Source organism: Engraulis encrasicolus, chromosome 2, assembly GCF_034702125.1.
Source record: "Engraulis encrasicolus isolate BLACKSEA-1 chromosome 2, IST_EnEncr_1.0, whole genome shotgun sequence".
Taxonomy (NCBI): domain Eukaryota; kingdom Metazoa; phylum Chordata; class Actinopteri; order Clupeiformes; family Engraulidae; genus Engraulis; species Engraulis encrasicolus.
The window spans coordinates 7975444-7998287 of NC_085858.1; the positions used below are offsets into that span (position 1 = coordinate 7975444).

General features: G+C 44.4%; 1 protein-coding gene across 1 annotated transcript; it reads left to right on the forward strand.

Moving 5' to 3' along the window:
- The first annotated feature begins 270 nt into the window (after window positions 1-270).
- On the forward strand, window positions 271-22823 carry carhsp1 (calcium regulated heat stable protein 1). The gene is made up of 4 exons (XM_063221308.1): window positions 271-399; window positions 6561-6830; window positions 11755-11877; window positions 21979-22823. Exons 2-4 carry the CDS (start codon window positions 6628-6630, stop codon window positions 22139-22141), a joined length of 489 nt encoding a protein of 162 aa, XP_063077378.1. The 5' UTR covers window positions 271-399; window positions 6561-6627; the 3' UTR covers window positions 22142-22823.
- The last annotated feature ends 21 nt before the right edge of the window (window positions 22824-22844 follow it).

Consider the following 22844-nt stretch of genomic DNA (forward strand, 5'->3'; position numbering starts at 1 on the left):
GGCAATAATAATGTCAACCGTGTTTTCTGCCAACAGTAGTAGGTGGGTACCTGTGTTATCACACATCCTTATCAGGAAACAAGAATGTCGAGGCGTGGCCATGGGACATTAGGTGTGTGTGTGTGTGTGTGTGTGTGTGTGTGTGTGTAGCACAGACCCACACACACGCACTTCCCTTTCCCCTACCCTTACCCTTACCCGCTCCTTACAACTGACATGTTTTGATCACTTGCTCACACACTCTCACACACACACACACACACACACTGGAATGTCCTTGCATGGCATCCGTCACAGCTCTGGAGGAGATAGAGATTGACAGAGGTTGACGTTAGCGGATGATTTAAAGCTGTTCAGCGTTGAGCACATGAAACAACTCTCCTGAAAGGGAGAGTGCAGGTGAGTTAGTGCTAGTTTGCCATACAGGGTATTTTCTCAGCCAGCATGGAACACCTCTGGACGTCTCTGTTGCCTTTTCAGTGACGGAGTGTCGTCAAGCTTGTATGATTTTGCAATGGTGGTGTTAAACCACATTAAAAGAAGAGAAACGGGAGCTTGGCGTGCAGACTTTATTTTCATTTTTTGTGTGACACTGCTGGTCCTGCACCCAAAACGTTTTTGAGACGGATGTGCGTGTTTTGTCTTTGTTATACTTGTGTCAAACTATACAGCAACCCACCTGCAATGATGTGAATTGTAGTTGACCGTTACAAGTGATTGGAACACAATGGCATAATAACAACAGCTGGTAACACTTTAGAATAACTACCCGTAAAAGCTTTATAAACGCTTTATTAATATTTAGTAATGATTGACATTTAACAAAGCATTTACAAATGTTTGTAAATGAGTAAGAACCAAACTACGACAGCACAGTGGAGTGGGAATCAACTTCTACTGTGTGAGTTTCATGTGGTTTCATGCCTTCTGGTATTTGGAGGAGTTCTTAGGTAGTTATTCTAAAGTGTTACCTAACAACTTTAAAATACAGTGGAACATTCTTTACTGCACAGAGAGACATTCTAATGTGAGAGAATGCCAGAGACTAAGTGTGTTGCACAACGTTCAGCTTTTACGCCTTTGGTTTCAGCTATCATCACCTCTGAATTGAACGTGCTCCTTGCTGCAGGGCCCCTGTTTGATGTTCCTGATGACGCACACCGTCTGTTGTTAACACCTTTGCCATGCCCGAGACTAGAGCAGGGGCATAGCTAGGAAGCATGATATGGGTGGCCAGCCTCAGTCGACTATATTGTCAAAAATCTATGTAACAGGGTTAGCATAGCCTGGTCCTGCCCATCCCATAATACTACCATTTAATTTCGTATTTATGGTCTGGAAGTTGTGTGATCTGACGCGATTGCAGGATGCGGGAAGTTTGCGCTCAGTTATGGTTTGAAATGATTGGACAGCTCTCACCCAATCGCCGACAGTCAACAACAACATAGCGCAGACCAGAGCCATTGGCACAGACGTTTTCGTCATCGTCACAAGCGTCGTCCCCCTTTCTTCCCCACGTAGGGCGCTTATTCTCTTATTGGCTGTTTTCTGATTAGATTAGATGGGGGGGGCGTTGCGATCAAAATCCCACCGATCTGGCACTCCACAGAAGAGCAAGGCCAGATTACCGTAGTGGAGCCAATGCTTTGGCGGAAGTACGTAGGATGGCTTGCGAGGTTAGCACAGAAGTTTGAAATTGCGTTTGACCGATCTCCAATGTGCAGTTAAACTAATCATACATAAAAGAAGACATTGACAAAAATGACACACACACACACACACACACACACACACACACACACACACACACACACACACACACACACACACACACACACACACACACACACACACTGGAGTACAAAAAACATACATGAATTGACATACTTTCTCTGACACATTCACTCATAACACAAGCATAACCACACACACACACACACACACACACACACACACACACACACACACACACACACACACACACACACACACACACACACACACAGAAAACTAACATACTGATACTCGACATCTACATGAGGGCCTGCCTAGCTTGTGGCTTCACGCTTCTTTGCTCCTGTAATTCAAAAGGTGCTGCAAACTTTTTTTGCGCAGATTGTTTACTAAAGCAGATTGTTTTACACAGATTTTTCACTAAAATAACATCCTGTGGCAGTAGCATCTTGCAGAAGTTTCTTGGTTACCACCATGACGATTGAATCTATGAAATGTAAATGGGTGTTTATTTGGTCGTTCAACTCATTTTAGTTTAATATTTTACAAAGTGCACTACTGTGAAAGTTCAAAGGTCAGCGTGGCTATTACACATAGATGTCCTGTGATAGTTAATAGTGCTGACTGTCAACATTGGAGTCCTGTCTCATCATGCATGTCATGAAGATGTCATGCACTATTGAGGTAAAAACAAACCTCTCTTCTACATTTAAAGACTATTGCTTCAACACTTTAAAACAGCGGTAATAACTATTATTTAGATTTGTGGTGGGGCCATTGATGATGGATTCATTTTATATTTAATCCTAGTTGTAGTAGCAGTAATAGTTATGTATAACTATGTATCGTTATGTAATGGTAACATGTGAGTCTCCATTGAGTCATGTATAGCAGTGCACTACTAGCTAACTACTGAGAGACCCGGGGTCTCAGTGAGGCCAGTGAAGCGCATCATCGGTGCATGATAACAGGCCAGACAAAGATAGAGCTCTGTAATTGGAGCAGGCTCTTCTCTGAGAGGCCTTTGGTCCCTGGGCTGCCCCTGGGAGAGGGGGCCTGGCAGGATGTAAGAGACGGGTGAGGGGTGAGTGGGTGGCGGTGTGGTTGTAAGGGGTGTGTAACAGAGGGTTGTGTGTGTGTGTGCGTGTGCGTGTGTGTAAGAGAGAGAGAGAGAGTGGGAAGATGAAAGGGGTGGGTGCAGTGTCCTTGAAGGGAGGGTGGATGTGGGAGAGAAGAACACATGTTGGGTGGTGATGTTATGACCAGGGTGGGTGGGTCAATGTTGTGGATGTAAGCGGTGGGTGAGTGGCCCTTGGCCCCCCGGGTGGGTGGAGAACTGGTTGTGAATGTGACCGTGAGAAGAGAGGTGGTTGTGACCGAGTTGGGTGGTGTAGTTGTGAGAGGGATGGGTGGTGTAACTGCAAGAGAGAGGTGGAGGCAGGGAAGCCGACAGGGGGGTACAAAGGGGTATGTTGACCCTGGCCCTGGGAGAGAGGGGGCCTCATTGAATTGTATGTATTGGATAGGGGGCCCTTTCAAATGACTTTGTCCCGGGTCCGACAAAAGCTCTCAGCTGCCGTGGGTGGAGGCGTGGTGTGGTTGTGGGTAGGAGGGCTGGGTAGGTGTGGTTTAGTTGTAAGACGGCGGTGGGGGAGAGGTCTTTTGTCCCTGTGCGGATGTAGGGGAGGTGGGAGTAGAGTGCTTTCTTTTCCTCTGCCCTGGATGGCCCGCCCCGGTGCTATAATTGGCCTCAGTGATGCAATAGCGGCATCATGGAAGCTGGAAAAGGGGGCTGTTCGCCTGCTGTGTGTGTCTCTATGTCTGTGTGTGTGTTTGTGTCTGTGTCTGTGTGTGTTTGTGTGTATCTGTTGGCGGGCTTAGGGAAAGACTCTGGAATGATGTGGTTGCCATGAGACAGGCTGGCCATGAATGTTCCACAGAGGTCATGCCCGTGTTACTGAACCTGTTCTGTTCGGGAGGCGAATGTTTGATGTGTAAAGAAAAGCTGGAGACGTCAACAGCTTTTTTGATTTATTAATTTTTACGCAAACAATGTATTCACTCCGACAGTTCATTAGTCGTGTCTTTGTGTGTGCGCAAGTGAGTGCCTATCAGTGTTTGTATTTAAGCGTGTGTGTGTGTGTGTGTGTATATGTGTGTGCGTGTGCGCGTGTGTGTGTGTGTGCGCGCACAGGAGAGTTTTACCCAGGACTTGATAGTTAACATGGGCACCTTGACGACAAACACCTGCCACCAAGATTTTGCAGTGGGAATGTAATTTTTAAAAGTTGTCTTTCATGTGAATTGTACAAACCATTCATTTTTAGGGGGTTCATATCATACATTGTTATGAAAATGCACAACATAAGTCAGCTTTTAAATGATAGTCAGGTCTATGATACCCCCCACACACACACACACACACACGCACACACCTAACTTCACTAACAAAGGTAAACCAGATGCGGCACTTGGATGGCAAGGTTCTGAGCTGGCCCCCATAAGGTCAGAATGAAATGGAAACAAGTATGTGTGCTATCTGTGGTGGTGCATAATTTGCGATCACTAACAATTCAGGTTGGGGATATCTCTACTAAGCATTCACATGACAGTTAAATCTTATCTAAAACAGTGTCATAAATAGAGCATCCTAAGGCTACTATGAAACAGAGAAGCCAATATCTGTTCTGTCTGGAAAGCTATCCGCTTGTTTTGCACGATTATCCCAGACACTGTTGCTCGCAGTTATACATATTCTATGTTCGGCCCCTTCACTGGAGGCAATTTGAAAAACTGGCTGTAACTGCTGTACAGTATGTTTTTGTGTGTGTGAACATTGGTGAGTGGCCATGAAGCGAAGAGTAATCCTGTTGGCCATTCAAGTCTCCACATGTGCGTCACTGCCTCCGGGTTGTGACCTGTGATGAGGGAGGAGGCTGATGCTGTGTGCACTGTAGCCCCATTACCATCCATCCGGTGTGGGGGAGACCAGCAGCAGCACCAGACCTCTCTTACTGTAGTGTTTTCATTCCTAACGCTCACTCACTCACAGTAACCCTGTGGCACGCACGCGCACACAAACACAGAATTACAGACAAACACAGACACAGAATTAGCAGAAAGACTGGTGCAATTAGAGCTCTTCCAGAGAGAGAGAGAGAGAGAGAGAGAGAGAGAGAGAGAGAGAGAGAGAGAGAGAGAGAGAGAGAGAGAGAGAGAGAGAGAGAGAGAGAGAGAGAGAGAGAGAGAGAGAGAGAGAGAGAGAGAGAGAGAGAGAGAGAGAGACACACACAGACACACACACACACACACAGACACACACACACACACACACACACACACACACACACACACCCTCCACAGGGACATCCACTTTGAATTGCAGGCATCGTACACACACACACACACAGGTTCAGGCACACACACACGCACACGCACACACTTACAGACAATCCTTTTGCAGTTGCCATTGGTCCTGTGCTCCAGAGAAAGCATTCAAATAATAACTATCCATTTCCTGGCTAATGCTAATAGTCCAATCAAATGCAACCTCTCAAAGCTGATCAAAAATTAATGCAAAGCAGAACTCTGTGATTGGCTCCCTGTAGTAAAAGGAAATCAGATTTGCGTTGATGTGATTTGTTTGAGGTTTTGCGAGTCCTCGGGTGTGATGTGTTTTTGTGAGTCTGCATAGGCCTACATGTTTAGTATGTGTGTGTTTGTGTTTTTGTGAGTCTTTGTATGTGTGTGTGTGCATGTGTGTGTGTGTGTACCTTCGCAAAACTCTGCCCCGTACGACATTGCTAAAATCGGCAATTACAATGTTAACATGTTAGTTCCACTTTGTTAGTTACCCCTCTATTGCAATAATAAGACAGTATTAGCAGACTCTAACATCGCAGCAAAAATGTACCGGAAAGTCAAAGTCCAAACCAGAGCACAGCACAGCACAGCACAGCACAGCACAGCACACACACACACACACACACACACACACACACACACACACACACACACACACACACACACACACACACACACACACACACACACACACACACTCTTCCATTGCAATCGGGGCCAATCATGCCAAGTGTGGAGATGAGAGGTGGTGTAATGGTGTAACTGGCCCATGCCTCCCATGCATGCTGTGCCTGTGCTGTGGTAATCAGGGGGGACAAAGGGGACAGTTATCCTGGGCCCAAGGAGAGAGGAGGCCCAGAATTGGATCCTCATTACATTGTATCTATTGGACTGTGGGGTCCTTTCAAATGACTTTTTCCTGGGCCCTGCCAAAGCTGTCCTCGGCCCTGGCTGTGGTAATTGCCCCTGTGCCACTGGGCCATGACTGCATGTCAGCCTGTCAGCACTCCTCTGCCTCTGCGTCAGGGGACATACTCCAAATAATCCAAATCACTCGACATTCACGCTGGTGAGAGTTTGCATGTGACATTATTGCTCTGTGGATGGCTCAATTGAGTGACAGTGGAGTGGAGTGTTTGGCCGTGAGGGGTGAAGTGACTAGTGGCTATGTTGTGCAAAGCTCAGATTGCTTCACGTATCTCTGGATTTTTAAAGCTGTTTTAAATACACTGAAGAGAACATTTTCAGACCTAGCCAATACGGCTGAATCCAATAGTGAATGGCCTTAGTAGTAGCTCATAGCAAAGGAGACTGAGCAATCATTTTTACCTCTCTCTCTCTCTCTCTCTCTCTCTCTCTCTCTCTCTCTCTCTCTCTCTCTCTCTCTCTCTCTCTCTCTCTCTCTCTCTCTCTCTCTCTCTCTCTCTCTCTCTCTCTCTCTCTCTCTCTATCTCTATCTCCAGGATCCCGTGTCTGGCAGAAAGCACTACCTGTTACCTAGGCTACGGGTGACCCCTGACGGTCTGCGTCATGTCGGCTGACGCCACATCTCGCGGCGCCCCTGCCCCCCGCTCCACCACCCCTCCTCTGGACGCGCCGGGCCCCCGCTCCCCCGTCTCCCCCAGCTCCCTGCGCCTGCCTCCCTGCCGCCACAGAGACCGCTCACCCTCCCCCATGAGGGGCTACCTGCTGCCCAGCCCCCTGCCCACACGCCGCAACCGCACCTGCTCCGCGTAAGTCACCCGTGAACTACTCCCCTGTCTGTCTGTCTGTCTTTCTGCCTCTGTCCTTCTCTCCCACATGAGGTGTAGCCCACACCTGCTCCATGTACAAACCCCAACTCTGGAGAAGTTGGAACGTTTTGTAAACTGTGAATAAAATCAAAATGCTATCATTTTCAAAACATTCAAAGCATTCATTAGATGGAGAATAGTGAAAAGACGACATATCAAGTGTTAAAACCGAGAAAAAAATATTGTTTTGAGGTACATATGCACTACTCATTTCTAATTTGATAACTGTAACACGTCTCAAATAAGTTGGGACGGGGATCAGTGAGATGTAATAAACATCCAAATAAGATAAATAAACAAAGAAGAACATTTCAAAATGAATTGTACTGATGGACAATATGAGTGCCCAGGTATACAGTGAGTCCAATATGTATTTGATCCCTTGCTGATTTTGTTGGTTTGCCTACTAACAAAGACATGATCAGTCAATAAATGTTATGATAATATGTATTCTAATATGGAGAGACAGAATATCAAAAAGAAAATCCAGAAATTAACTCAAGAGAATATATATTAATTTATTTCCATTTCATCGAGCAAAATAAGTATTTGATCCCCTGCCAACTGATTACAGTTCCGGGCCCACAGACCAGATGGGCACTTCCGATCAACTTGTCATCTGAATTAAAGACACCTGTACATCCTATAATGCATAAAAGACACATTGAATCAGCAGAATCAGTCCATAGTATGAGTGAATCAGTCACACTCCAACCTCACCAGCATGGGAAAGACCAAAGAGTGGTCAAATGATATCAGGGACACGATTTTAGACATGAACAAAGATTAAATGGGCTGCAAAGCCACAAGAAAGAGACTGGGTATTAATGACCCAGCTGTTGATGCATTTCTTCCAAAATGTGAGGAATACAAAATGACTATCCATCAGCCTGTCTGGGGTTCTATACAAGATTTGACCTTTTGTAGGGATTTGATAATCATGAGAACAGAAAGAAATCACCCTAGAGCTATACGGTATGAACTAGGCAATGATATCAAAGCTACTGACCAAAATCACTGAGAAAACAACTGGTAGCACTTAATGCCACAGAGGTTTAAATTCCTGTAGTGCACACATGGTACCTTTACTTCAGAGGGAACCTGTGCAGTCCCACTTGAGGTTTGCCAACGGACATCAGACTGATTTAGGATATGATAAGGAGGTGCTGTAGTCAGATGAAACCAAAATCAAGATGTTTGGCATTATCACAATTCAATGTGTTTTGAGAGAGAGTACTACTGTCTATGATCCCAAGAACACCCTCCTCGCCATCATGCATGAAAGTAGTATCATTATGGTTTGAGGGTGTGTGTGTGGCCAAGGCACAGGACAACTTCACATCGTCAACGAATGGATGGAGGGAGACATGTAATGTGCAATCCTGAGTGCAAACGTCCTTCCCTCCACCACTACACTGAAGGGTGGGTCATTTTTGGATATCGCAACATGACAATAATACACAACATACAGTCAAAGCAACGAAGGAGTGGCTCAATAAGAAGCATATTTAAGTCGTGAAGTGGCCTAGACAGTCTCCAAATATTAACCCTATAGTAATTCTATGGGGAGAACTGAACCTCCCATTTGCCAAGCTACAGCCACAAACTATTAATGTTTTAGAGATAATGTGCAAAGAAAAATGGGCAAAAATATGTTCTACTATATGCACAAACATTGTCATCAACTAAAAGAAGCATCTGACCTCAGTGCTAGACAACTAGGGCTTTGCCACAAAGCACTTTATCTTCTTTAGCTAGAGGGATCAAATACTTATTTGCCTAAATTAAATACAAATAAATTAAAATATATTATTTTAAGTTATTTTCTGAAATTTATTTTTGATATTCTGTCTCTCCATGTTTGAATACATATTATCATAAATTTATAGACTGATCATGTCTTTATTAGTGGGCTAACCGGCAAAATCAGAAAGGGATCAAATACATATTGGACTCACTGTAAGACCATCACAGAGAGGCTGAGTCACTCAGAATTAAAGATGCAGAGGGAATAAGTACCATAGTTATTACATACATTTTGAATTTCATTTGATTTACCATGATTGAGTGTATGTAAGACTGACATATTTTTGTCATTAAAATCATTGTATAGGTTCATGACATCATGAAATATATATCCGCTGTAGTCTCACTCTAATACTCCCAAGAATTACAGCTATTGAAAATTGACCATATTAAGAATGCTTCATGTGTGCAAATGATAGAGGGCTTTAACATTCTCCTATGCATCCGAGCTCACTTGAACTAGACTCAGAAGACATGGGAAACTTTCCTTGGCTTACAGAAGTCAGCAGCAGTTGCAGAAGTCAATTCTTTTTTTAAATAATAGTCTTGCACATCCTGTGCTACAGTGAAAATGGACCATCCAACTTGTGTTAGTGCTAACTTCAAAAGTCAGCCTCCATGATGGCATGGGGGTGCAGTAGTGCATTGGTTAAGTTGTTCTCACTCATCTGTAGAGTTAAATACAGTGCTGAATGATATAAATGGGGTTTAAACAGCAAGAAAAGTCACTCATGCATTGCATTTTGAAGGGAGATCTTCAATTACTGCTACATAGTGAGAACAAATTACACTCCATCATAAGGACCAGCAGGTGATAAAATGGCGGGGTTTTGGTCAAGACCTGTCACACTGTAAGCACTACAGAAAGGAAAACATTGCAAGCACTACAGAAAGGAAAACATTGCAAAACATGACAAGGAATACACCCTCCATTTAAGCTGGTGAAATCATGTCCAAGATAGGAATTAACACTGTTTTTTATATACAATCATTTCATTGGTTAATGTATTTAACTGTTAAGTGTTGTTTTCTGTTTTGTTTTTAGTCTTCCTTGGCATTTGCTGCCTTTTATTGTCCCCGTCCCAACTCCTTTGAGACGTGTTGTTTTTACATACTCATGAATATCCCCAAAACAATAATTTTGGTCAGTTTTGATGCCTGATATGTTTTCTTTGTTCCGTTCTCCATCTAATGTAAGAATCAGACGTTTTGAAATTGGCAGTATTTTGTTATTATTCACGATTTACCTTGTGTCCCAATTTCTATGGAGTTGGGGTTTGTAAGTCAACCTTCTACTGCTCCCCTGTCTGTCTGGCTTTCTGTCTGTCCGTCTGTCTGTCTGTCTGGCTTTCTGTCTGTCTGTCTATTTCTCTCTCTCTCTCTCTCTCTCTCTTTCTCTACCCGCACGCTGAAGTCACACCTGCACTGCATAAGTGACCTTACGACCTTACTACCCTTCCTCCTCTTTCTGTCTCTCTCTGTCTCTCTCTCTCTCTCTCTCTGTCTCTGTCTCTCTCTCTCTCTCTCTCTCTCTCTCTGTCTCTGTCTCTCTCTCTCTCTCTCTCTCTCCCTCCCATTGTCTGTCTCCACGTCTCTGTCTCTCTTCTTCTCCCCCCCTCTGTCTTCTCTACTTCCTTCCGTCACCCTCCCTCTCTCCCTCTATCTCTGTGCCTTATCCTCTCTCTTTCTCTACACCTCTCTTTCCATCCTCCTCCCCCTCTCTCTTCTTGGCTTAGTAGTGATATCAGATGTCATATATCTCTGCCGTAGGCCTGTTTTCGCTCGAAACCTGATGGCAAAAAAAAAAAAAACAATATTATGGCTACTCTATTTACTCTTCTGGCCTAATGGGATCCTCAATGTCTGTCTCCAGTGCTCTCCCAGGGAAGACAGGCAGAGTCATATGTGTAAGAGTCTACATTATGATCTAACACGGTGTGTCTCAACCTGCCTACGCCCCCCTTAGTGTTGAAAAATAAAATAGACTAATGCCCCCCAATGGGAACTAAGCCCCAACCCCACTCAGTTGTATCCTTCTCATCGCCCCTCCTAGGGCTTCCAAACGCCCCCATTGAGAAACACTAATCTAACACCACCGACACATACAGTACATGCAAGAGCAATGGGGGCGTTTGCCATGCTTTAAAAGTAGTTTGTAGTACAGACAACATCAGAATGAACTTTACTATCACTATCCACCATATTATTCATGATTTCAAGGGCGGTGTGATTGCTACCACACCATTTTCCGGCTGTGCTGCAGGGTCCACAATCAAGTCAGGCCCACATCTGGAGGATTAGCTGTGAGAACCACTTTCAGTCTCTCTGTCTCTCTATCTCTCTCTCTCTCTCTCTCTCTCTCTCTCTCTCTCTCTCACACACACACACACACTCTCTCTCCCTCTCCCTCTCTCTCTCTCTCTCAGTACACTTTCACAGGCACAAGCACACAAAGAGAGAGGTAGAAACACTTCCACCAACACCCACACCCATCTTGAAGATTAGCTTGTGAGACCAAGTCTCATCTCTACCACTAGGCCTACCACAGACGCCAGCCCAGCATCCACACCCACAAGCACTCCACCTCCTCCCGGTCCATTGTGTATTGTTCTCGGGGACTGTTTACTTTACTGGAGTGTGTGAGTTTGTTGTTGTTGTTGTTTGTGAAGACTCCTCATTCCCGTGCTGTGTGGTCTCAGTTGGGATCAAGGCCGCTGTCTGACTGACTGGCATGACTGCTGATGTGAAGCGTGAAATGACGCCCCGGCCAACCAACCAGATCATCCACTGAAGCATTCCCCATTCCTCATGCCAGACCTGGTGTGTGGTGTGGTGTGTTGTATTGTGGGGTGGGTGGTATGGTGTGGTCTATTCTGTTCTGTTCTGTTATGCCCTGTTTTGTTCTGTTTGGCTGTGTTGTGTTCTGCTGCGGTCCGTTTTGTTATTTTCTTGTCTGGTCCATTCTGGTCTGTTCTCTCTCTCTGTTCCTCTCAATCAGTGCATTGCAGTGCATTTGTTTACACTCTCTCCTCTGTCTCTCTCCTCTGTCTCTCTCCAGTGCGGCTCGTGCAGCGGAGGGTCCCTCCTTCAGTGGTGTGTGTAAGTGTTTCTCGCGATCCAAAGGCCACGGTTTCATCACTCCATCTGACGGAGGAGCAGACATCTTCGTGCACATCTCAGAGTAAGCATTGGTTACTAAAGCAGTCAATCAAACCAAAGGAGCCGTTTGATTGGGTTAGCCAGTAACCCAATCAAACAGGGAAGGACCATAGTACACACACACAGACAAACCTTAGTCTTATCAGGGGGCATGTTCGTGATGAAGCAGTGCTGCTTTTGCTAGGTAGTGGGCTGGTGTCCTGTCGATATGAGCTCCCTGTCGAGATGTGCTCCTTTTAGCTACTGAGCATGCGCACACATGCGTACCTCCACGCAGCGAGTTCTGCGGCTGATTGCCCATCGAGCTGAGCTACCGAACAGCTGATCTTAAACATGTGAAATATCAACTGCAACAACGCAACGCAACGCTATTATAAGTAATAGTTCTATTGTTTGCAGAACAGGGAGACATCCGTGCCACATAGCCTACGCTGGTGAGAGAGATGCACAACCGCACAGTCATTTTTTGCACACGTAGCCTACCCTCTCCATTTCCTTGCGCAAAATTACCCCGCGTCAAACTTATTCTAAAATAGCCTGACATCTAATAATCAACCATACTGATTGAAGACAATCTGACCTAGGCCCAATTTAGGCTTTCTCTCGTTGCGTTTAACTTCTCCTACTAACCCATATCATCTAAAAATGAGCCTCTGTTTAAAATGCAAGCAATTTCCCACACCCGACGTTGCATCAAACGTCTGTGCCGCATGCCTGAAGCCCAAAACGTGCAGATCAAATGTGAAGCAAAAGCTCTCACTCAAAGGAGCTGTGTTCGTTGCACCTAGGCCTATAACCTGAGTTGGCTATTATTAGAAACTTCTTCAGAAAAGTCTAAAGGCACGGACGCACGCTGCTCGTTTGTCAATGCCTAAATAAAATAAACAATCAATATTCTATCGGCAAATTATTAGTTAGTAGTTGGCTATTATTAGAAAGTCCTCCGGAAAAGTCTAAAGGCACGGACTAGACATGCTGTTCGTTTTAAAGGGTTTATGAAACGAAAACAAAGTAAAGGAATTTGACCATTTCCAGGACAGATTCTGAAAGTTCTAAGCCTTGTGAATAAAATGGGATATTGTCTGGGTGATATTTTGTCCTAAAAGTCATGTTAAAACGTTCCCAAAAAGTGTTATGTTTACTTTTTTTCGTGACATGCAAATTTTATGCAAATGATATGCGTGACATAGAAGGGGAGAGTTCACCTCATTCCACCTTGTTCAGATCAATGGCGGCTAGTACCAAAACAAAGCGCAGTGTCAAGCAGTGTGTTGCTGGAGGGCCGAACGGTGCCAGCTGCAAAAATGGCTACTTGACAGAAGGAATATCTTTGCACAAGTTCCCTTCTGTGAAGAATGATGGAACTGTGGACAACAAGGAGAAGGCTAAAACAAGCTAGGGCTCTGTGGATCCAATGCGTGGTTTTGAAGCAAGCTTCACCACAAATGTGGAGATCGCGGGCATGGTTGGACTGAAGAGAATGCTATTGCCTCAAGCAGTTCCAACAATTGACATCGCCGGCGTGCAGACTGAAACTGCCCCTGTAACTGCTCGGGCACGAAGACAGGTGAGTGCACTGCTTTGCTTTAGGCTACTCGTTTTATCTTGTCCATCTGCTTTGTATGTTGTTTTCAGGAAAGGGTAATGCACATTACATGCCAAACCGATGCGAATGCTCTCGGAATATGCACTTTTTGTTGATTGCCATTCAACTGGTCAATAAATTGGTTTTGGGAGGATATCCGCGCATCAGCGTGGTGCTCTCGGTCGAGGACAGCCAACTCACAGACTGGGCTACTGCTTAGCGAATAAACGGAGATGCACATAGTGTAGGCCTACTTTGAAGCGTTGATTGTTTGTTTTTAGTATTGTGGTGCACGTGTGGCTGACGTTTGGACACACCTCGTCCTCAGAGTCAGGCTGAGGGACACGCGACGCCTGTGACTTTGAGCACAAAAAATAATAATAATGATAAACGCTAAAAATATGCTGAGGACTCAGGCTATCTAGGGTATTTTTCCAACAGCCTAATACCTCCGTTTTTTTCTCTAGTTGATGATATTTTTTGCATGTAGCCTACATGCATTTCAATCAGGGGCGGAGTGGCCCACCTTTTCCCACCGGGAGAATTTTCCCCTTGGTGGCCCTCTTTAAAAAAACAAACAAACAAACAAACAAAAAAACCAAAGCGAACAACATGGTTTCCTAACCAAAAAGACTAAAGCCACGAAATCTGCAGTCGTACTACATGTGAACATTAGTGTAGTCAAAATATCAACCTGAATTGGAGAATTTAGCCTACACCTTGATGAAATGCACAGCCAGTGGTGTAGTCTATGTAAAACGCAGGTATACGCACCCATTTCAAAATGTCAGGGATTGCAGTATACCCACTTAAAATGGATTGATCCATTATTTACAATAGCACAAATGTATACAGTACACATAAAAAAATGCTCAAATATACAGTATACCCACTTCAAAAAGTAGACTACACCACTGGAGCCATCATCACAGTCCAAAGCATTCATAGGCCTACTAGGTTAGGCTACATCACGCTACTGTTCCATGCAAATGTGCACTCCACTGTCATTTTGACAGTGTGAAATTGAAATATCGTTTAAGGAAGACGGATGAGCATGGGCACAAAGTTTTGAGTGTGGGGATTTTTAGAAGAGTAGGCTTACAAAATATAGTATAGTAGCCTATAGTTTACAAAAAGTCTGTCTACATTGTGCAATAAATCCACCATGCAGCAAATAAGCCAAACCTACTTCAAAGCACAACCATAAGTCAACAAAATGTATAACCAAACGGTGTAGGCCTACCTTAAAACGCTGTCTTCGTCGCAGCAAATGTCTTTGTTTCTTGCAATTACATTTTAATCCACAGTTTAGGCTACACACCCAGCACTGCTCACATCAGAATCTTCTTGTGTGGTAATTATTTTGTTCCATTTCTTCAGACATTACATAGGCTACATCCTAAATTTGTCATATTTAAATGTATGTTTGATATACCATTATTTCGACTGTAATGAGATATACCTCTAGTTCTAACAAACCAGTGCCATCAAAACATGTACAACGTTTTTTCCTGCTTAGCTGCAGTTCACTTCCTTACCACTTGGTGGAGTATATTCGTAACCCAAGTCAATAACCACAGAACAAGAGAATCTGGAGTGGCAGACTGTAAACTGTAACAGTCATGTGGAAATCGGAAAATAAATCACAACTGACTAATATTTCCGTTCCTTGGTAACCAATCTAAATATCACAGGTTCTTGAAATACTGAAAACGAAACTATGTTACTAAGATCTAGTAAACTTCCGCGATCTACGGTGTATGAACATTATCAGTAGAGAAGGGGTGTGGCCAATTTACTGTTTGACACCGTCACTGAGGTATTGCGGTCGGGTAAACGGTATATATACTGTTGAGTCAACTACTAAATATACACAAAATGCTTTGTAGCTAGTTCGCATTAGTTTCGATGCTGGGCTATCAGAGATTATAATGCGTCCGAACACTTTGGGGCCGTCTGAGAACATTATACGGCCGCTGAAACATATTTTGCGGCCGCGGCCCACCGGGACAAGTCCCCGATCTCCCGATGGCCACTCCGCGCCTGATTTCAATCACACTATATCGCGCAATTGAATCAAAATGCCACCCATTTGTCAACAAATACACACGCCATGTCATCTTTGGGTCATGGCAAAGCGCCCTTAGCAACCGTAACCATAAACAAAACGAACTCTCAGGCTATGTCAACAATCGTCACTTCGCCTGTCAGACATGTCACTTTCTGCAGATGTATCAGTGCCTCTGAAATAGATTTGTGCTGCTGTTTTTTTTTTCTCATGAGGTTGGATGTGTGGTTTTTCGACACTCTGATGTTTGTATCAGAATTTTGGTTCCTTTATAAGATGTGGGTCCATCAAATGTGTGTTGTTTTCTCAGATCGCCATACTAGCAAACCAGGGACTCTCCTCTTTGATGTCACAGCCCAGCTAATTAGTCACACCAAATTTCACAGAATTCACACTTTGAGTTGCCATTTTCACAAGTTCCTCCAGGATGATTGGGTTCAAAGTCTCATCGATGCTATCAGAAAAAACAAGGCTTTAATGGGAATGACCGTTTGTTTTCGTTTCATAAACCCTTTAACCGCTTAAGACACAGCATTATAAATTAGCAGTTACCAGAATGGCAATGACCAAGTCGTAATGTATTACTAAAGGCCCTGTGCACTGTCATGGTAGTGTAGTACTATCGTAATTAACATTCAATGTCTATTACACTGTGCCACAGGAGGTACGGCGTGCATTAAGGGGCTACAATTGTAAATAAAATAGGCTAAACAATCAATATTTTATCGGCAAGTTATTGAAACGTCTCAACGGAATGAAAACAAGCCAGCTAACTTCGACGACGCAGCATAAATAGATAGGACGCCACAATCGAATTAGGCTACTGGTAGCTCATCTTGACGAGGCAGCTCATCTCGACAGAACACCGGCAGAAAATTCTAACCAGAATGCATCAAACTGGCAAAATGCGCATGCCCCTTGCAAAAGCAGCACTGCTTCATCATGAACGTGCCCACTGAGATCTTTCAAATTGGTCCATCTACCCCTACAGCTGTCTGACCTAAAAGGGGGAAGGAACCATGCACACTAGCATGAAAGTGTGTCTGTGTCTGTGTCTGTATGTGGGCTTGCCATACATGTATGTGTTTGTGTGCATGTATGTCATAAGTGTTTGAGGAGGCAAGAGGGAGAGTGGGCATCTAAGGAGCTTTATTGGCCCCCAGTGACCCAGAGAACCATTATCTGGCAACCGCCTTTATGGCCCCCAGTGACCCAGAGAACCATTATCTGGCAACCGCCTTTATGGCCCCCAACTCATCTCTGAGTTCCTGTATTAGCAAGGCCGGATTAAGATTGCCTCGGGCCCCTTAGGCTACAGGTTGCTTTGGGCCCCCCTGGAAGGTAAGTTTCACAACGAAATGACACAGTGTCATAATTAAAATCTAGGAATTAAGGATAACATGTCTGCCAGCTGTGGAGAGGAGTATTAATAAAAAATTGAATTGTACACAACATTACAGATTCGTTTAAAATATTGCATCTTGTCACAATTCAGCTATTTTTAACTTTTGGTCAATTGGGGGACCCCCTGGCAGGTAGAGGCCCTAGGCTGTAGCCATAATTAGCCTGTGCGCTAATCCGGCCCTGTGTGTGCATGTATTGTGTTGCCTTTTATATTATAGGTCTTAATTCTGGTAAATTGTGCCACTTTTTATGCATGCAAACGTATGCAAAGAAGTGGCTCAATTTATAATGTGTAATGTTCTCTGTTTATTGTGTACGTAATTTGGTATTGAGATTTAACAACTCAGTGAGACGTTATCTCAATACTACGTGATGTGAGTAAGAATGGTGTAAAACTCATTAACAGACTTAACAGACCCCTGTGTTAAGAGAGAGATGCCTTGAGAATGCCATCAATGGAGAGATGAGTGCTTATTACAGCATGTGGTTATTAAAAAATGCTTGTACCACAATATGGCACCCTCATTACGGTAATCACTTTAGAGGTTAAGATGAACAGATGATATTATGACGCCATTTTGTGCACAACACAAGTACAGCAGGAATTCACAATGCTGCCTGTGGCCAATATTATTGCCCCAGCAAACAGAACATGTCACTACACTTTGGCATCATGGAGATGGTTGAAATGACTGGCTGCAGCAAGGCAATAATATGTTCTAATAATATTATGGAATTGAAATGATGACCCCATTGGACAGCCACCATATGACATTGTGGGTACAATGCACCATGTTCATGGTTCTCTTTTTTTACCCCTTTTTGAGACTAAGCTGACACTTTCCCCCCCCCAAAGTGAGTCATGTCCCTGGAGCAATGAGGTGTTAAGTGCCTTGTCCAAGGAAATTATTTACTGTAGGTTTTAGGCACACACATTCTTCGTACTGGTAAAAACTTTGGACAAAATTATTTACAAACATCCCCACTGCTTTGCTGCCTAGGCCTATTGTATTACCTGCCAATTCGACAATTCAGAAACATGACAACTGCTCTGCTCCAAGCCTAGATCACTGTGAACCAGCCACTCAACCAGCCACTGATTTCCTGTAGCACTGGCTGTTGTCACGGTAATGGCATAAACAGAAGTTGTGGGCGTGAATAAGTGCTGCTGGGAACAGGAAGTGGGATTATCTGTACTGGCGCTGAGAAGGCTTCAGGTGATGGCGGCATCCGCTGAATGACGGGACAGGCCCTCAGTGTGTGCTGGGTGGACTTAGACGGTGGACTTTAGTTCCGTGCGTGTGCGTGTGAGTGTGTCTTTAAGTGATGAATGACGCACACACACACTCACCTAGTAAAGATTCTGGGCAGGCAGGTGTGTCAGTGGGGTCGTATGTCAGTAGTTGATTGTGAATGTAGGAGGGCCACACAAGTGTTTTTGTGTTTTTGTATGGGAGAAGGGAGTGTGTGTGTGTGTGTGTGTGTGTGTGAAGTGTTTGGCTCTGCTTGTACCTCTTTGCGTGAAGAGGAATGATTCTGATGAAGTGGGTCCTTCAGTACCGTCATGAGCTTTTCAATTAGTGGGTAGAGCCAGGTGAAGTTTGTGTGTGTGTGTGTGTGTGTGTGTGTGTGTGTGTGTGTGTGTGTGTGTGTGTGTGTGTGTGTGTGTGTGTGTGTGTGTGTGTGCTCACGCGCATGAGAGAACAGGGACATGAGGTTACATTAGTCAATATAGCTTTTGAGGTGTGTGTGCGTGTGCGTGTGTGTAAGTGTTTTTCCGCTACTGCGTGTGAGGGGGGTGGGAGAGTCCAGTAAGCCTCGAGAGAGAGAGAGGCAGGAAGACAGAGACTAGATGACACATAGCCGCCCCCATCCAAAACGTTTGCCACAGGCAGGACGGGACAGAGTAGGTAGTTGTGGCCAGTGTTGCCAGATGTGTCTGATCAAATCCCGCCCAAAAGGTGCTCAAAAAACGCCAAGAGACGCTAAATTCCACCAATTTCACCAAATTGCATTGATTTCTATGGGCATAAAACGGCAGAGAAAAACAATGCCAAATGGCCGATTTTTCCCGTTTTTACCCGCAGACTGCCATCCCAAGCAACCCACTAATCTGGCAACACTGGTTGTGGCAATCACACCATTACAAGTCAAGTCAAGTCAAGTAGGTTTTATTGTCAATTTCTTTACATGCACTGGTCATACAAAGAATTTGAAATTACATTTCTTGCTTTCCCATTAGACATAGACTAATCTAGGTAAGGACATAGACAGTATAGACATAGACAGTACTTATACATGGACTTAAGACAGTATGGACATAGACAGTGCTCATACAGACATTTAAAGTGCAAGACTGGACAACAGAAGACTTGTAGAGGACATACATTAAGAGGTATCTGTTGTGCTTTTGTGCTTTTCCTAAAAAAAGTCCTTTATAGCGTTCTGACATGGTAATAGTAGCATTTTGAAGAAAATAAATATTAAAAAAGGCCTGTCAAGTACACCAGCAGCAGTGTGTGTGTGTGTGTGTGTGTGTGTGTGTATGTGTGTGTGTGTGTGTGTGTGTGTGTGTATGTGTGTGTATGTGTGTATGTGTTTAGTGCAGGTAGAAGGTGCGTTGTGCGTCTTGTGTGTGTGTTCGTGTGTCTGTGTGTGTGTGTGTGTGTGTGTGTGTGTGTGTGTGTGTGTGTGTGTGTGTGTGTGTGTGTGTGTGTGTGTGTGTGTGTGTGTGTGTGTGTGTCAGTGTGTGTATGTTTGGGTTTAGTGCAGAAAGTGCAGTGTGCTTGTGTGTGTGTGTGTGTGTGTGTGTGTGTGTGTGTGTGTGTGTGTGTGTGTGTGTGTGTGTGTGTGTGTGCGCATGTTTTGAGTTAGTGCAGGTTGAAAGTTCAGTCACGAGTATAGTAGTGCAGGTGGAATGTTCAGTCGCAGATATGGTGGTGGGGGGATGGGGGGGGGGGGTTGTCAGTGGCCTTGCTGGCTAGAGGCTGACAGTGGAGGGAGAGTGGGTTGAGTGTTCAGCATCTTGATCGCTTGGTGCATTGTGCTGCTCGCCAGCCTGGTGGTACGGGAACGGAGGCGCCTGTACCTCTTTCCAGAGGGCAGGAGGCTGAGCAGTTTGTGTGCAGGGTGGCTTGTGTCTTTGATGATCATCAGTGCTTTCCGGGTGAGGCGTGTGGTGTAAATGTCCTGCAGGGAGGGGAGTGGTACTCCAATGATCTTCTTCGCTGTGTTCACAACACGCTGGAGTGTCTTCCTGTTTTTCTCCGTGCAGCTTCCTCCCCACACTGTGATGCAGTTGGACACGACGCTCTCTATGGTTCCTCTGTAGAATGTTGTCATGATGGAGGGTGTAGCACTTGCCTTCTTTAGTTTGCGCAGGAAGTAGAGACGCTGATGGGCCTTCTTCGCCAGTGATGTAGTGTTGGTGGTCCAAGAGAGGTCGTCGCTGATGTGCACTCCAAGGAACTTGGTGCTGCTCACTCTCTCCACAGCATCGCCGTCGATGGTCAGTGGTGGCAGTTGTTTTTGGACCCTTTGGAAGTTGACAACAATCTCCTTGGTCTTGTTGACATTCAGCATGAGGTTGTTGTCTTTGCACCATCTGGCCAGCAGGTCTACTTCTTCTCTGTAGTGAGTCTCATCGCCCTTGGTGATGAGGCCCACCAGTGTTGTATCATCCGCAAACTTCACTAGATGGTTAGTGCTGTGGGTCGTTGTGCAGTCGTGTGTCAGCAGCGTGAACAGCAGGGGGCTGAGAACACAACCTTGCGGAGCCCCCGTGCTCAGGGTCAGGGTGCTCGAGGTGTTGTTCCCTACCCGTACTGCTTGTGGTCTTTGCATCAGGAAGTCCAGCAGCCAGTTGCAGAGGGAGGTGCTGAAACCTAGTTTGTCCAGTTTTCTGATGAGTTGTTGTGGTATTATGGTATTGAATGCTGAACTGAAGTCAATGAACAGCATTCTCACATATGAGTCTTTATTGTCCAAGTGGGTGAGGGCTGGCTGGATTACAATCACCATGTGGACAGCACGGCTGAAAACAGGACTTGAATCAGCTGCTACTGTGTGAATGAGAGAATTGGTTGTATGTTTTTGTGAGTCTGCCATGAATTTTTTAACATATTATCTCTTTGTCAGATGTGGTGTAGTTTATGTAGTTAAAGGCAAGATAACGGCAATGTTTTCTCACAGAAGACTCCTTGTTCTTGAAAGTCAGTTAGTAGTGTACTGTAACTTTACATCACTGCACACATGTAAAAAAAAGTGATTAAGGCCATTACTGTATTGGATTTTTTTTTCTGCTCTCACTTTTTTGAAATTGGTTTGTTGAAGTGGTATGTCTAACCATAGTGGACAATCAATGGGAGAATTCATTGTCAGTGTCTGCCATGAGTCATACAGTAGCACATTGTTCTACTGTACGTGCTATGTTTCAGTCGAGCTGAGACATTGCTGCAGTTACCTCCTTGATTCATGTCTTTTGCACAATACACTATGGCCTTGGGTTACACATGGGAGATATCATTCTGAATTAACTCAATTCAATTCAAAAGAAAACTTAACTCCACTTGAAAAACATGTAAACACTTCACAATTCGGAATTAAATGAACGTGAAGGTAAACTCCACATAACTATTTAATTCTGAATTATTAATTTGGAATTAAAAACAGCATGTAAACGAGACCACTATGTATGGTAGCCCCTACAGTTGCTCTCTCATGTTGCGCAGGAAGCTTACCAAACATTCACGTGTAATATTTTCTTCTAATATACTTGCAAACCAATTTGGATGTCTGGTGGATCACTAGCTGGAGAGAGGACCACAGCTGTGGGTAAAACACCCCCTTCCTCTGTGTCCTGTTCCCTGAAGTATTAAAAAACACAGCTGTGTGGGTTAACCATTTCTCTCTCCCTCTCTCTCATTTCAGTTCAATTCAAGTTTGCTTTATTGGTGTGCCCGTTTGTAAACTTTGGCAACACTGACTATACAAAGTTAAACCTTTAAATAACAATATTAAAGGCATTAAGAACATTGTTAACACATTGTTACTCTCTCTCCCCACAGTATCGAGGGTGAGTATGTCCCAATGGAGGGAGACGAGGTCAGCTACAAGCTCTGCTCCATTCCCCCCAAGCATGAGAAGATCCAGGCGGTGGAGGTGACCATCACACACCTGGCCCCCGGCAGCAAGCATGAGACCTGGTCTGGTGCCGTGGTGGACACATGAGGTTGCTGCCACCTACAGGGCCAGCAGGGGAAGTGCACCTCCTAAGGAACTGCTGTGTGGAGCGGAAGCTGATGAGGATTGGATTGGGGAACGCAAGAATAGGGGTTGAGTTGGGATGTTTCTATTGCTGTTGTTGTTGGTTTCGTTCTAGAGTTTTCCCATTTCCCCTTGTATTGTACCCCATTTTCTAAGAAAGGAAACACAAAAAAATGTTTAAACTTGAGTGGCGGTGTGATGTTATGGAGATACGTGCAACGTCTTGACAAAAACTAAAAAAAAAGAAAAAAAAGAAAACAAGTGTCCCATACTGGCTGTTTTGAGTTTTGAATTTTGTCCGTCATGCTGAGCACCAACATTATCATTATTATTATTGCGGTTGTAATGCTACTGAAACAAACCTGCTTTTCAGTTCTGATGCTTAAGAGATGGATGTTTCATAAACATTAGTGATGTGCTGTTTTAGTTTCAGAAGAATACTGATAGCCCAGAATATTTCGGAGGGTGTACGAGATGTTTTCTAGAATGACTTAAGCCACTGAAGCCTTAAACTCAGATTAACAGATTTAAATAAAGGGTCTAGTGTTAATACAACGGTGAAATGTCTTGTTCAGAAAGAAGAAAAAAACATTTGAAAAGTGATGGATATGCCATGATGCTGCAATGTATAGTAGTTGCATTTTTAGTGAATTGTTGACAATAAAGC

What these genes read in the sequence shown, in the direction of transcription:
- carhsp1 (XM_063221308.1), top strand. Translation starts at nt 6,628, where the DNA reads ATGTCGGCTGACGCCACATCTCGCGGCGCCCCTGCCCCCCGCTCCACC. An exon ending in CGCAACCGCACCTGCTCCGC is followed by an intron (nt 6,831 to 11,754) that starts GTAAGTCACCCG and finishes GTCTCTCTCCAG; the next exon opens with TGCGGCTCGTGCAGCGGAGG. An exon ending in ATCTTCGTGCACATCTCAGA is followed by an intron (nt 11,878 to 21,978) that starts GTAAGCATTGGT and finishes CTCTCCCCACAG; the next exon opens with TATCGAGGGTGAGTATGTCC.